This window comes from Protopterus annectens, chromosome 6.part0 (genome assembly GCF_019279795.1).
Source record: "Protopterus annectens isolate FY-2018-M chromosome 6.part0, PAN1.0, whole genome shotgun sequence".
Classification (NCBI taxonomy): domain Eukaryota; kingdom Metazoa; phylum Chordata; order Ceratodontiformes; family Protopteridae; genus Protopterus; species Protopterus annectens.
This window is the reverse complement of record NC_056737.1, coordinates 842362352-842374770: the sequence shown is the minus strand read 5'-3', so window position 1 is coordinate 842374770 and position 12419 is coordinate 842362352. Positions and strand designations below refer to the sequence as shown.

The 12419-nt window shown below is 45.6% G+C and overlaps 1 protein-coding gene across 1 annotated transcript in view; it reads left to right on the top strand.

The window, feature by feature from the left end:
• The window catches only part of EIF5 (eukaryotic translation initiation factor 5), a 587707-nt gene that overhangs the window by 136413 nt on the left and 438875 nt on the right, over positions 1 to 12419 (top strand). Inside the window, exon 6 of the mRNA XM_044074522.1 lies at positions 9159 to 9292. Within this exon, the coding sequence (XP_043930457.1) occupies positions 9159 to 9292 (134 nt within the window). The remainder of the gene's footprint in view (positions 1 to 9158; positions 9293 to 12419) is intronic.

Here is a 12419-nt window from a genome sequence, read left to right as displayed (position 1 = left end):
TTGAGTGTATTCACTGCAGTCCAGGTTACCCACCTGCCATCCCCCTTCTGATGGAACCTATGTGGTTATTTGCTTGTAGATGAAGGTAAAGTGTGTCTGTGTGTGTCTGTGTGTGTGTGTCTGTGTGTGTGTCTGTGTGTGTGTCTGTGTGTGTGTGTCTGTGTGTGTGTGTGTGTGTGTGTGTGTGTGTCTGTGTGTGTGTGTCTGTGTGTGTGTGTCTGTGTGTGTGTGTCTGTGTGTGTGTGTCTGTGTGTGTGTGTCTGTGTGTGTGTGTGTGTGTGTGTGTCTGTGTGTGTGTCTGTGTGTGTGTGTCTGTGTGTGTGTGTGTGTGTGTGTGTCTGTGTGTGTGTCTGTGTGTGTGTGTGTCTGTGTGTGTGTGTCTGTGTGTGTGTGTGTGTGTGTGTCTGTGTGTGTGTGTCTGTGTGTGTGTGTCTGTGTGTGTGTGTCTGTGTGTGTGTGTCTGTGTGTGTGTGTCTGTGTGTGTGTGTCTGTGTGTGTGTGTGTCTGTGTGTGTGTGTGTCTGTGTGTGTGTGTGTGTGTGTCTGTGTGTGTGTGTCTGTGTGTGTGTGTCTGTGTGTGTGTGTCTGTGTGTGTGTGTCTGTGTGTGTGTGTCTGTGTGTGTGTGTGTCTGTGTGTGTGTCTGTGTGTGTGTGTGTGTGTGTCTGTGTGTGTGTGTGTGTGTGTGTCTGTGTGTGTCTGTGTGTGTGTCTGTGTGTGTGTGTCTCTGTGTGTGTGTGTCTCTGTGTGTGTGTGTCTCTGTGTGTGTGTGTCTCTGTGTGTGTGTGTCTGTGTGTGTGTGTCTGTGTGTGTGTGTCTCTGTGTGTGTGTGTCTGTGTGTGTGTGTGTCTGTGTGTGTGTGTCTGTGTGTGTGTGTCTCTGTGTGTGTGTGTCTCTGTGTGTGTGTGTCTGTCTGTGTGTGTGTCTGTCTGTGTGTGTGTCTCTGTGTGTGTGTGTCTGTGTGTGTGTGTCTGTCTCTGTGTGTGTGTGTCTGTGTGTGTGTGTGTGTCTGTGTGTGTGTGTCTGTCTGTGTGTGTGTGTCTGTCTGTGTGTGTGTCTGTCTGTGTGTGTGTGTCTGTCTGTGTCTGTGTGTGTGTCTGTGTGTGTCTGTCTGTGTCTGTGTGTGTCTGTCTGTGTCTGTGTGTGTGTCTGTCTGTGTGTGTGTGTGTCTGTCTGTGTGTGTGTGTCTGTCTGTGTGTGTGTCTGTCTGTGTCTGTGTGTGTCTGTGTGTGTGTGTCTGTGTGTGTGTGTGTGTGTCTGTGTGTGTGTGTCTGTGTGTGTGTGTGTCTCTGTGTGTGTCAAAAGTGGATCCCCTATCTTTCTGCTGGAAAAACCTATCCGTATATGCCTTTCCTCCACTGCCCCTCTTCCCCAAGGTGCTCGTAAAGGTCAGACAGGAGAGGCCAAAGATGATACTGATTGCCCCAGACTGGCCACGCCAGTACTGGTATCCATTACTAAGGAACTTATCTCTATATCCAGCTTGGACCTTACCTCGAATACCTCTACTACTGTCCCAGCAAAACGATCAGATCATGCACAGCCAACTCAGGACTTTAAACCTGGCAGCATGGTGGATAATGTAGTCGTACAAAACACACCTCTCAGTAAAGCTGTGATGTCATTTTGGAGGCCAGAAGGCCTAGTACTAGAAAATCTTATGCTGGAAAATGGAAGAGATTCTGTGCCTGGAACCAGGCACAAGGAACTGATGCAGCGGTGCCAAATATTCCTCATTTTGCAATAGTTAATGGAGATGCTCGACAAAGGCCTGTCTTTTTCGTCAAAATTCATGCCTGTGCCATTTCAGCTCATTACAATAGAGCCACCACTTTTTTTTGTTTCTCGCCCTTTATTAAGGCAGTACCTCAGAGGAGCCAAAAATTTAAGGCCTCCAAGGAGACTTGCAATACCTGCATGGGACCTCAACTATGACTTGGAAAAGCTCACAGTGCCTCCTGAGCCAGCTGCTACTGCTGATATGAAGTTCTTATCTTGGAAAACAGCTCTGCTCTTGGCAATTACTTCTGCAAGACCTGTTTCAGAGCTACAGGTGCTCATGGCTGTGGAATTTTTCGTCCGGACAGGGTCTCCCTGAGGGCAAACCCAACATTTATGCCTAAAGTGTCCAGTGTGGCTCTTAACCAAGCCGTCAGTCTGCCAACCTTTTACCCAAATCCACAGAACAAGGGGGAGAGAATTCTGCTTTCTTTGGACGTACGCAGGGACAGAACCAAAGCTTCATGAAGACAGAGCAATTACTAGTGGCATATGCTGCAGGATCACAAGGGAAGCCTGTCTCAAAGCAGACTTTTTCTAAGTGGTTAGGCCACTGCGTTTGTTTCTGCTACTTACACCATGGCAAGCCAGTGCCTAAGGGCATTAGGCCTCATTCCAGCAGAGCTACAGCCACCTCTGCAGCCTTTCTCAGGGGAGTACCAAACAGATATTTTAGAGGCGGCTACTTGGAGGTCAGTGCACACCTTCACAAAGCATTATATTTTGCCACTGCTGTCCTGCAGGGCCTCATAGCCACTCCTACTGCTCTTGTTCCAGCCTCCCAAACATAGCTTTGGGACTCTACAAATGACTGCAACAGTGAAACACTAACATAGTACAGTTGTGTACACTTACCATAAATGTAGATGTTCGAGTGTATTCACTGTTGCAGTCCAGGTTACCCACCCGCCTTCCCCCTTTTTTTCTTTTGGATCTGGGGCAAGAAACTGAATGGCATTGGCCGCTTCTTTTATACCCCTGTCTACTTGACGTCAGGGAAGGGGTGACAGCAGCCGACACAGGACCCAAGACTTTGGAATTCAGGCTGGCTAAGGGCAACCTGCCAGCAGGATTGCCCAAATGTAATGACTGCAACAGTGAATACACTCTAACATCTACATTTATGGTAAGTGTACACAACTGTACATAGTCCCCCCCCCCCCCAGACAGTGAATAGGTGGCAGGTATTTGACTAGGTTCGACACTTGTGGGGAGCTTTACTGGTCAAAAATCAGGAATTAGATTAACATCTACCAGTTTGCGTAGTGTATGCCAAGAGTGCTTCAAATTAAATTTACAAAACGACTAACTAGTTGGGCAAACTATAAAATTTAGTATGGTAAAATATGAATGAGAACAGCATTTTATCAATCTATTGCCATTGAAAATCACTTGTCAGTTTTGTTTAGCGAACACCTTGAGCATGGTGCCCATACATTCTGTAACTTTAAGATGTGTGGAGTGGATTTGGAAGGCCATTAAAGGCAAAGTTTGCTGCGGGTCTAGCAGAGTGCTTGCACTAAGTTTGTTTTTATTGGAAGAATCTAAAGGTACTGCATTGGCATGCAGCAAGTCTTTGAGAGGGACTTTCAGTAAATGATGCACCCACACTGTTGCCATGCAGCCTTTCATAGTTAACTATTGTTAATTGCCCTGAAGGGCCATTTTAAGGCTAGCCAATAACCCAGGGTTAGAATCAAACCCTGTACCTTATCGGAGGTAAAAATTTTAACCAGTTTGCCAAACCCACCCTTTGTGATAGTTGTGCAGTTGAGAGATGTTCATCGTGCATACAGCTGCAGTCATAACGGGATTATCCTGCCGTCAGGCGGGTTCTCGGTCGGCCGAATTCCAAAGTCTAGGTCCGGTGTCTGTTGTTGCTTCTTCCCTGACGTCAGTGCGGCAGGGGTATAAAAGAACCAGCAGACGCCATTTTCTTCAGTCTTTCTTGCTGTGCGGTGCCCGAAGCAGAAGCAGTTCGCAAGTGCCGGTTGGCCAGCTCCTGAGATTTACGAAAATTTTTCAGCCGAAGTAGTCTTGAAAGCTAAGTACCCCGTTGGGGAAACTTTTCTTGCCTCTGACCGATGTCAGACAAAGTTAATAATTGCATTTCTTGCGGGAAGCAAATACCGCATAAGATTTCCATTCTTTCTGCATTCCTTGCTTAGGCCCAGACCATGACGTCTCGGCCTGCCGTTTTTGTGCTAGATTCAACAAACGCACTATTAAGCGTCGGGCGGAGTTCGCCCAACAATATTTTGGATTTAATTACATTGTCGGATACTCAGACTCCAGTTTTGAGTAAAAGACTCTGATAAGGACCGGCATACGAGGTCCGCGACTTCTACCGATACCACGCTAAAGCCGGCTACAGGTGCTCCAGTTCTCAGCGAGGTGCCTATGCAGCCCCTGTGTACCAATGACTCTTCTTTAGCGGTGTCTTCTGTGACCTCGTGTGCCCGAGGTCGCAGGCTCCTCTGCCCCCCACTCCGACTACAGATACCGACGCCACTCTTGGCGGGGAAACTCAGAATTTAGACAGACCTGCCACCTCTCAAGGTGTTTTCAGGCCTTCCTCTTTTTCCATTAAGGCTTTCACAAAATCTAAAGCAGCCATGAAAACTAAAAGACAAGTTCCACAGATCCCCTCTCAAGGCCCTATGCCTAAAAAACAGATGCTCAAAATGGCAGAGGATTTGATTACTCTTATCAGGGGTTCTCAACCACCCTCGGACAAAAGGCCCAGACTGGAGGAAGACTACCCTTCCTCAGACCAAGCCTCTATTACCTCAGAACATTCTGAGGACCAGGAATATTCATATTCCCCTTTTGAAGATTCTGATGCTGAGGAGTCCATTCCCTCTGTCTCCCCCCCTGAGGACTATTCTTTTGGGGAAACCTTGCATACCTTGAGGGAACACTTTCACTGGGAAGGCCAAGATTACTCTGATTCCAAGAAAAGGCTCAGGGATTTTCTCTTGCTTCCTCAGCACAGGCCTCTGGCTATCCCTCCTGTTTTGGATATATTAGATGTGTACACAGAAGCCAGCCTCAACCCAGATTCTTTACCCCCAGCTCCTGTTAAGCCTGACTGGTATTGTGTTCCTGATTCACACCAATTCCTATACAAAAGCCATGCTGCTGACCCAGAAACTATTTCACAGGGTCCCAAGGGAATTAAGGCCTGTACTGCCAAAAACCCATTACTTTCAGATAGGGATTCCAGAGCTTTAGAAAGGTGGGGGGGGGGGGTATACACCTCTGCCACTTTACCATGAGGGCATAAAACTGTCAGTTCCATATAAAGTATCAACAGTTTTTGTTCTCAGTTGAAAAGCAAAATGACACAACCTGAACAACCAGATTTAAAGGAGCTGCATGATTTGTTGCATAATGCAGAACAAGTGGGTAAACATACCTTGCAATGTGGTTTTGATGCTTTAGAGGCCTCATGTAGAGCTGCTGTTAGAGTCTGTCATACATAGACATGCTTGGCTCAAAGAGCAAACCTTACCAGATCATGTCAAAGCTAAATTACTAGATGCACCTCTTCAAAAAGATGTATTGTTTGGTGTTAAAGCTGAGGAGGTACTAAAGAAAATGGAGGAAAAGGCAAAATCAATGCAAACAGTGAAAGATTTCCTACAGGTACAGCCTCCACGTTTCAGCAGAAACTGGCCTTCAAAAAATTGGTCCTTTCCAGCCACGGACAGACCTCAGAGGTAGATGCAGGTGCCCGAGTGGTAGAGGGCAATCTCAAGGATCATTTAGCCAGACAGTGGCAAGCACCTACACCAAGAGGTGGAGAAGATAGATCACAGCCATTCAGAAAGCAGACACTGACTTCCCCTTTGCATGCCAAGCAAAGCTTTAATGGCAGCACCTTTATGACTTCCCCTTTGCATGCCAAGCAAAGCTTTAATGGCAGCACCTTTAGGCGGAAAACTGGCATTATTTTCAAAAAATTGGTGCATTGTCAAGACAAATGCATCCTGGGCATTATAGACAGAGGCTACAGATTCCACTTTCACACCCTTCCAAAAATGAGGCATGCCAAACCTGCCACAAAATCAAAAGGCAGAGGCACAAACAAATTCCAGCTCTCATGGACATGAAAGCTATTCAAGAGGTACCTGCAAAAGAACAGGGTCAAGGTTTTTATTTCAGACTATTCCTGGTACCAAGAAAGGACAAAGATTGGAGACCTATTTTGGACCTATCCATCCTAAACATATTTACTCGTACCAAAATTCAGGATGCTCACATTACAGCAGCTTCTTCCCATGCTGGGCAAGGAGTCTTGGCTGGTAACATTGGACCTCAAGGAGGCATACCTGCATGTCCCTATCAGACAAGATTGCAGAAGATACCTCAGATTTCTTGCAGGTTCAACCCATTATCAATTCTCTGTATTGCCCTTTGGCTTATCTACTGCGCTCAGAGTGTTTACGAAATGCCTGGCATCAGTAATTGCCTTCTGCAGACTTCAAGGGATACAAATATATCCATATCTGGACGACTGCCTGATCCAAGCAGACAGCAAGCACATACTTCTGAAACACCTGGCCTTTGTAATAAAATTGTTGAACTTTCTGGGATAAACAGTCAACAAAGAAATCAAAACTAATACCCTCTCAAGCAATTTTCCTGGGTGCCAGCTTGAATACAAACACCCAGGTGGCCTACCTCACGCCAGACAAGCAAGGGCAGCTATCTCTATACTTCAGAAAAATGGCAACCTTCACCAAGCTGACTGCAAGGAAAGTCTTGCAGGCTCTGGGATTCATGGCATCTTGCATCCTACTGATCCCATATGCAAAGCTGCATATGAGGAAACTTCAATGGTACCTAAAAAACTTATGGTCTCAACACAGCCACAGTTTGGAAACAATTATACCATTCATTCCATGTCTTCAAAAGGAATTTCTGTGGTGGGCTCAAGCATGCCAAAGAAACATGGGTCTCCCTTTCTGAATGCCTCAAGCAAACAGTCATCACAACAGACGCCTCAGACTATGCCTGGGGGGCGCACATGACAGATCAGTGCATTCAGGGCAAATGGTCCCAAAAAGAGAAGCACCTACACATCAATCAAAAGGAAATGCTAGCAGTACAAAATGCAATTATGGCCTTCAAAGACCTACTGTATCCAGGCCAGCTATTGATAAGGGCAGACAACACCAAAGTGATGTGGTACATGAACAAACAGGGAGGAACTCATTCATACCCCCCTGTGCAGACTAGCCATGTCCCTTTGGAACACTGCTCTGGAATTGCAAATCCAACTTCAAGCACAATTCCTGCCAGGGAAGGAAAACACACTGGCAGACAACCCAAGCAGAAATATGACAGATCCACACGAATGGAAGTTGCATCCTCAAGTTTTCTGAAAGATAATTCAGGCATTGGGACTGCCAGACATAGACCTCTTTGCTACCCACAAAATCATCCACAGGCCTGGAAAGTGGACGCACTTTCTTTCAATTGGACAACATTGACAGTCTATGCCTTTCCACCTCTTCCTCTGCTGCCCAACGTTCTATTAAAAGCCAGAGCAGAGAGGCCAAAGATGATTCTCATTGCTCCAGACTGGCCAAGATAACACTGGTATCCACTCCTGAAGAGCCTGACACATCCCCCCCCCCCCCATGGATCCTGCCTCTAGTGCCTCTTCTGTTGACCCAACAGAGCTTCAAAACTCTTCAGTCAGCTAAAAACTTTCAATCTCGCAGTATGGAGGATTCCTTTATTTCCCAACAGACCCTCTCCAAGGAGGTGCAGGATGTCATCTTGAAGGCCAGAAGACCTTCAACTAGAAAAGCCTACTCCGCCAAATAGAAACTGTTTTGTGTGTGGAATCAGAAAAAGGGCCAGAATCCTTGGGTTCTAAATTTACCTCAAATATTACAGTACCTAGCTGGGATGTTAAACAGTGAACTTTCCTTCTCCTCCAAGATCCATGCTTCAGCCATTTCTGCACAATACAGCACTGATCCTCCTTTATTCTCTCATCCTCTCAAGGCAGTTCCTCAGAGGGGCTAAGAATATAAAACCCCCAAGGAAACCACCAGTACCTGCTTGGGACCTCAATTTCATTTTAGAAAAACTGACTCTGCCTCCATTTGAGCCAGCTGCCTCAACAGAACTAGAATATTTGTCATGGAAAACAGCCTTCCTTCTGGCTATCACCTCAGCACGTAGGGTTTCGGAGCTACAAGCCCTCATGGCGGTGCAACCTTTCATCACTTTCCATCAGGACAGTTTCCTTGCGAACCAACCCTTCCTTTATGCCAAAGGTAGTATCTAGTTTAGCCTTGGATCAGACTCTACCTTTTATCCTAACCCACAAAAAGGGGAAAGGCTACTACATTCCTTGGACATTCACAGACAACTTCGTTATTATTTGGACAGGATAAAGCCATTCTGAAAATCAGAGCAACTCTGTCCTATGCTACAGGTGCTCAAGGAAAGGCCATTTCCAAACAGACAATCTCAAAATGGATAGCCCACTGCATAAGCTTTTGTTACTCATTTCATGGAAAAACTGTACCTACAAGCATCAGATCTCACTCCACAAGGGCCACAGCTACCTCTGCAGCTTTCCTCAGGGGGGGTTCCTACCAAGGATATTTTGGAAGCAGCCACTTGGAGTTCTGTGCACACTTTCTCCAAGCACTATCACCTTCCACTGTACTCTAAATCTAGAGCGGGCTTTGCCACAGCAGTCTTGCAGGGCATCCTTGCTGCTCCTACTTCCACTTAGTGCCTGCCACCCCTTTTTTAGCTTTGGGATTCTACCCATCTGTTATGACTGCAGCTGTATGCACGATGAACATAGTACAGTTTTGTACCTACCATAAATGTAGATAGAGTGCTAATACAGCTGCAGTCCAGGTTTCCCTCCATCCCCTTTTGGGGCAGGCCTTATGACAAACACCTCCTCATACAACCTGATTGGGGTATTCTTTATGGTGTATTTGCTTGCAAACTACTGTTTTTTTATTATTTCATTGCATTATTACATGAGTTTGTTTTGCCTTCCTTCTGGGGGCACCTGACATCTGGGGCAAGAAAAACGGAAGAAAATGGCGTCTGCTGGTTCTATTATACCACTGACGTCAGGGAAGAAGTGACGACAACTGACGCCGGACCTAGACTTTGGAATTCGGCCGACCGAGGACCCGCCTGACGGCAGGATAACCCTTCTGTTATGACTGCAGCTGTATTAGCACTCTAACATCTACATTTGTGGTAGGTACAAAACTGTACGTTTTGCGGTTGGGCACCACCTCAGTGGAAAAACATGTTTCATTTGTTGAAATGGATGTTACTACAGCAGTTCTTTGTGTACAGTTGTCTAAAATCTAATTTTTACTTTACAGAAAGCAGTGATACTGGTTCGGCAAAGAAAGACAAGGATAAGAAAAACAAAAAGGGCAGAGACAAAGAAAATGGATCTGTTTCTGGCAACACTGAGACAACCAGCCGTGATGAGATTGATGCTCCAGATGCTGTGGTGAGTGATTTAAAGATGGGTCACTGGGATAGGCCAAAGTTCTAGTTTGGTAACTAGAGCTAACTGATCCTAGTTGTTGGAAAACCTCTGTGTAGAAACCCTCCCACTGGAATAGCTAAAGAAATGTCGGACCAGTTTGTCAGGTGTTGAATTTGTTTTTCAGTCCACATAAGATAAGTTGGATGTAGTGTATTTTTTCCCTCTCTCTCCTTGTGTGGTGCAAGTAATCCTGTTTGGACTACCCAAGCTTGATATTTCGGCCCATAAAGTTTTACTTTGTCATATTCCCATCTGACTTAACTACGCATCACATTTTAGATGTTTTTAGTGTTTCACTGTTGCAGTCATCACACTTGTGTTATCCTGCCTGCAGGTAGCCCTCAGTTGGCCCGAATTCTAGAGTCTTAGGATTTCTACATCTGATGCTGTTGCTCCTTCCATGATGTTAGGGGTGTAAAACAGCTGACGCCATTACATCAGTCTTTCTTGCCGCGGAGGAACCTGAAGCAGAAGCAAGTGCTGTTCGGCCGCTACCTGAAATTTTAGTTTTTCGAGTTTGTAATCCTGATCTTCTAAAGCAGAGTACCCCGTTGGGGATCCTTTTTTCTTGTACTAACCGAAAACGTTAATTGTCGTGCCTGTGGAAAGCAAATACCTCAGATTTTCATTCTTACTGCCTCACCTGTTTAGGCCCAGACCACGACATCCCTTGCTTATCGGTTGTGTGCCTTGTTTAACACCCGAACCATTCGTCATCTGGCTATCTGTCGCTAAATTCTTTTGCTGTCATTCTCCGTATTCCGAAATGGCTTTAAGCCATCAGGCTACAGATCTGAAAAATGTAAAGATAAAGACAGACAGCATAGGTCCAAAACTGCTGATGACGCTTCTGTTAGTCACCAGTCCACCGGTACTAAAGGCACCTTTGCAGCCCCTGATGCCTGCTTCCACAGATTTTCAGGTCTCTGAGACCCATTCTGAGTCTGGTGTGCCACGAGATGCTTTTTGAACTATGGAACCTGCGGATGTGTCTACTTTGGATGCGTCCAGAGCCGCTGTGCAGGCACCGGCTTCTAAGGGTGTATTCAGACCTACCGATGTTTGTTTGAATTAAACAGAAGTTTTTTGCTACAACTGCTGAGGCCCGGAATACGCACTACGTCTAGAAAACTGACTTAAGAGCATGCTCAAGTTCCCATGCCACCAAAACAGAATGGCTGAAGATGTTATTATCCTAATTAGGGGAAGCCAGCCTTCCCCTTTTAAGAGACAAAAGTGAGTTTACTTCTGATTCTGCAGGCCAGGAGTCCGATGACTCTGACCCTTCTGATTATCATGACATGCCCTTATCAACTTATGAGGTTTCAGATGCAGAGGAATCCATTCTCTCTGCCTAGCCTCCAGAGGATTTTTGTTTTGGTGAAACCTTTCATACTTTGAGAGCATTTCCGCTGGAAATGCCAGGACTACCCTCAGTCCAAAAAGAGTCACTGAATTTTTAGTTAACTCAGCACAGGCCTCTAGCTGTACCCCTTGTCCTGGATGTTGTAGATTGTTTTTATGGAATCCAGTCTTACTCCAGATACTTTACCCCTGGTCCCTAGGAAACGTGACTGGTACTACAGAGTACCCGATTCCCACAAAATTCTCCAAGAATCCAACTGGGCTTCCAGGGAACATTTCCCACGGACCTAAAGGTATTAAGGCTACTACAGCCAAAAATCCTACCCCTTCAGACTTGGATTCCAGAGCTTTAGACAGATGGGGTAAGAGGGTATATACCTTTGAAACGCTTGCCATCAGGGCATTGAATTGCCAGTTTCACATGAAGTACCAGGAGCATATTATGGAACTAATTAAGTGTTATTTCGAGATTGTGCAGAAAATAAAGATTTGCAAGAGCTAATGCATTCTGCAAACCAAGTTAGTAAGCATACTTTGCTGTGTGACTTTGATGCTGTCGAAGCATCCTGCAGCGCTGCAGTCATTGGGTCTGTACTGAGAAGGCATGCTTGGCTGAAGGAACAAACCTTGCCAGATTATGTCAAAACCAAATTACTAAATGTTCCTTTAAGGACTTTGGTATCAAAGCAGAAGAGGTTCTGAAAAAGATGGAAGAAAAAGCTAAGTCTTTGTAAATTGTTAAAAATTCTTACAAGTGCAACCACCTAGATTCAGTAGGCATTGGCCTTCTAAAAATTGGTCCTTTTCAGCCCGTTTGGCATTCTCAGACCAAACCCATGGGAAACGGGCCACCCAGACTACAGTCTCAGGATATGCAGGGATCTAAACAATGGAGTCCCCACCTCAAAAACAGTGGTAAGCCCGCCCTCTTATGGAAAAAGTTCACAATAACTTTTCAATGATCCTTCCCAGCCCTGCCCAATTACTTGTGACCTAGGAGGAAAACTTGCCTTTCATGCATAAAACTGGTTGTCTATTACTCGGGACAGATAGTCCTAAACATTGTATCTCAGGGGTACAGTTTCTTCCATACACTGCCAACCCCAAGTGGGTTTCCAGACATTCCTCCAAACCAGTGGGCAGAGGCTTAAAAGCAAGTACTTTCCCTGCTCAGTATCAGAGCTGTTCAATGTGTTCCAGTAGAACAAGAGGGGGGGGGGGGGCAGGGATGTTCTTAGTGTTTCACTGTTGCAGTCATTATATTTGGGTAATCTGCTGGCAGGTTGCCCTCAGTCGGCCTGAATAACAGTCTTGGGTCCTGCGTCGGCTGCTGTCTCCTTCCATTATGTCAGGGGTATAAAACATGCAGCAGACGCCATTTTATTCACTCTGTCTTGCTGTGCGGTGCCCGAAGCAGAAGCAGTTCGCAAGTGCCAGTCGGCCGACTCCTGAAATTTTCACATTGGTTTCAGAGCCAAAGTCTTCAAACTAAAACAAAGTACCCCTTTGGAAACTTTTTCTTGCTCCTTACCGATGTCAGTAAAAGTTAATTGCATTAATTGTGGGAAGCAAATGTCTCGTAAGGATTTTCATTTGTACTGTATTCCTTATTCCTTGCCTAGGCCCAGATCATAACATGCTTTGCTGTCGGTTTTGTGCTAGATTTAACCAATGCACTATTAAGCATCTGTTTTTGCTTCTGAATATTTTGGATCAAGATTTA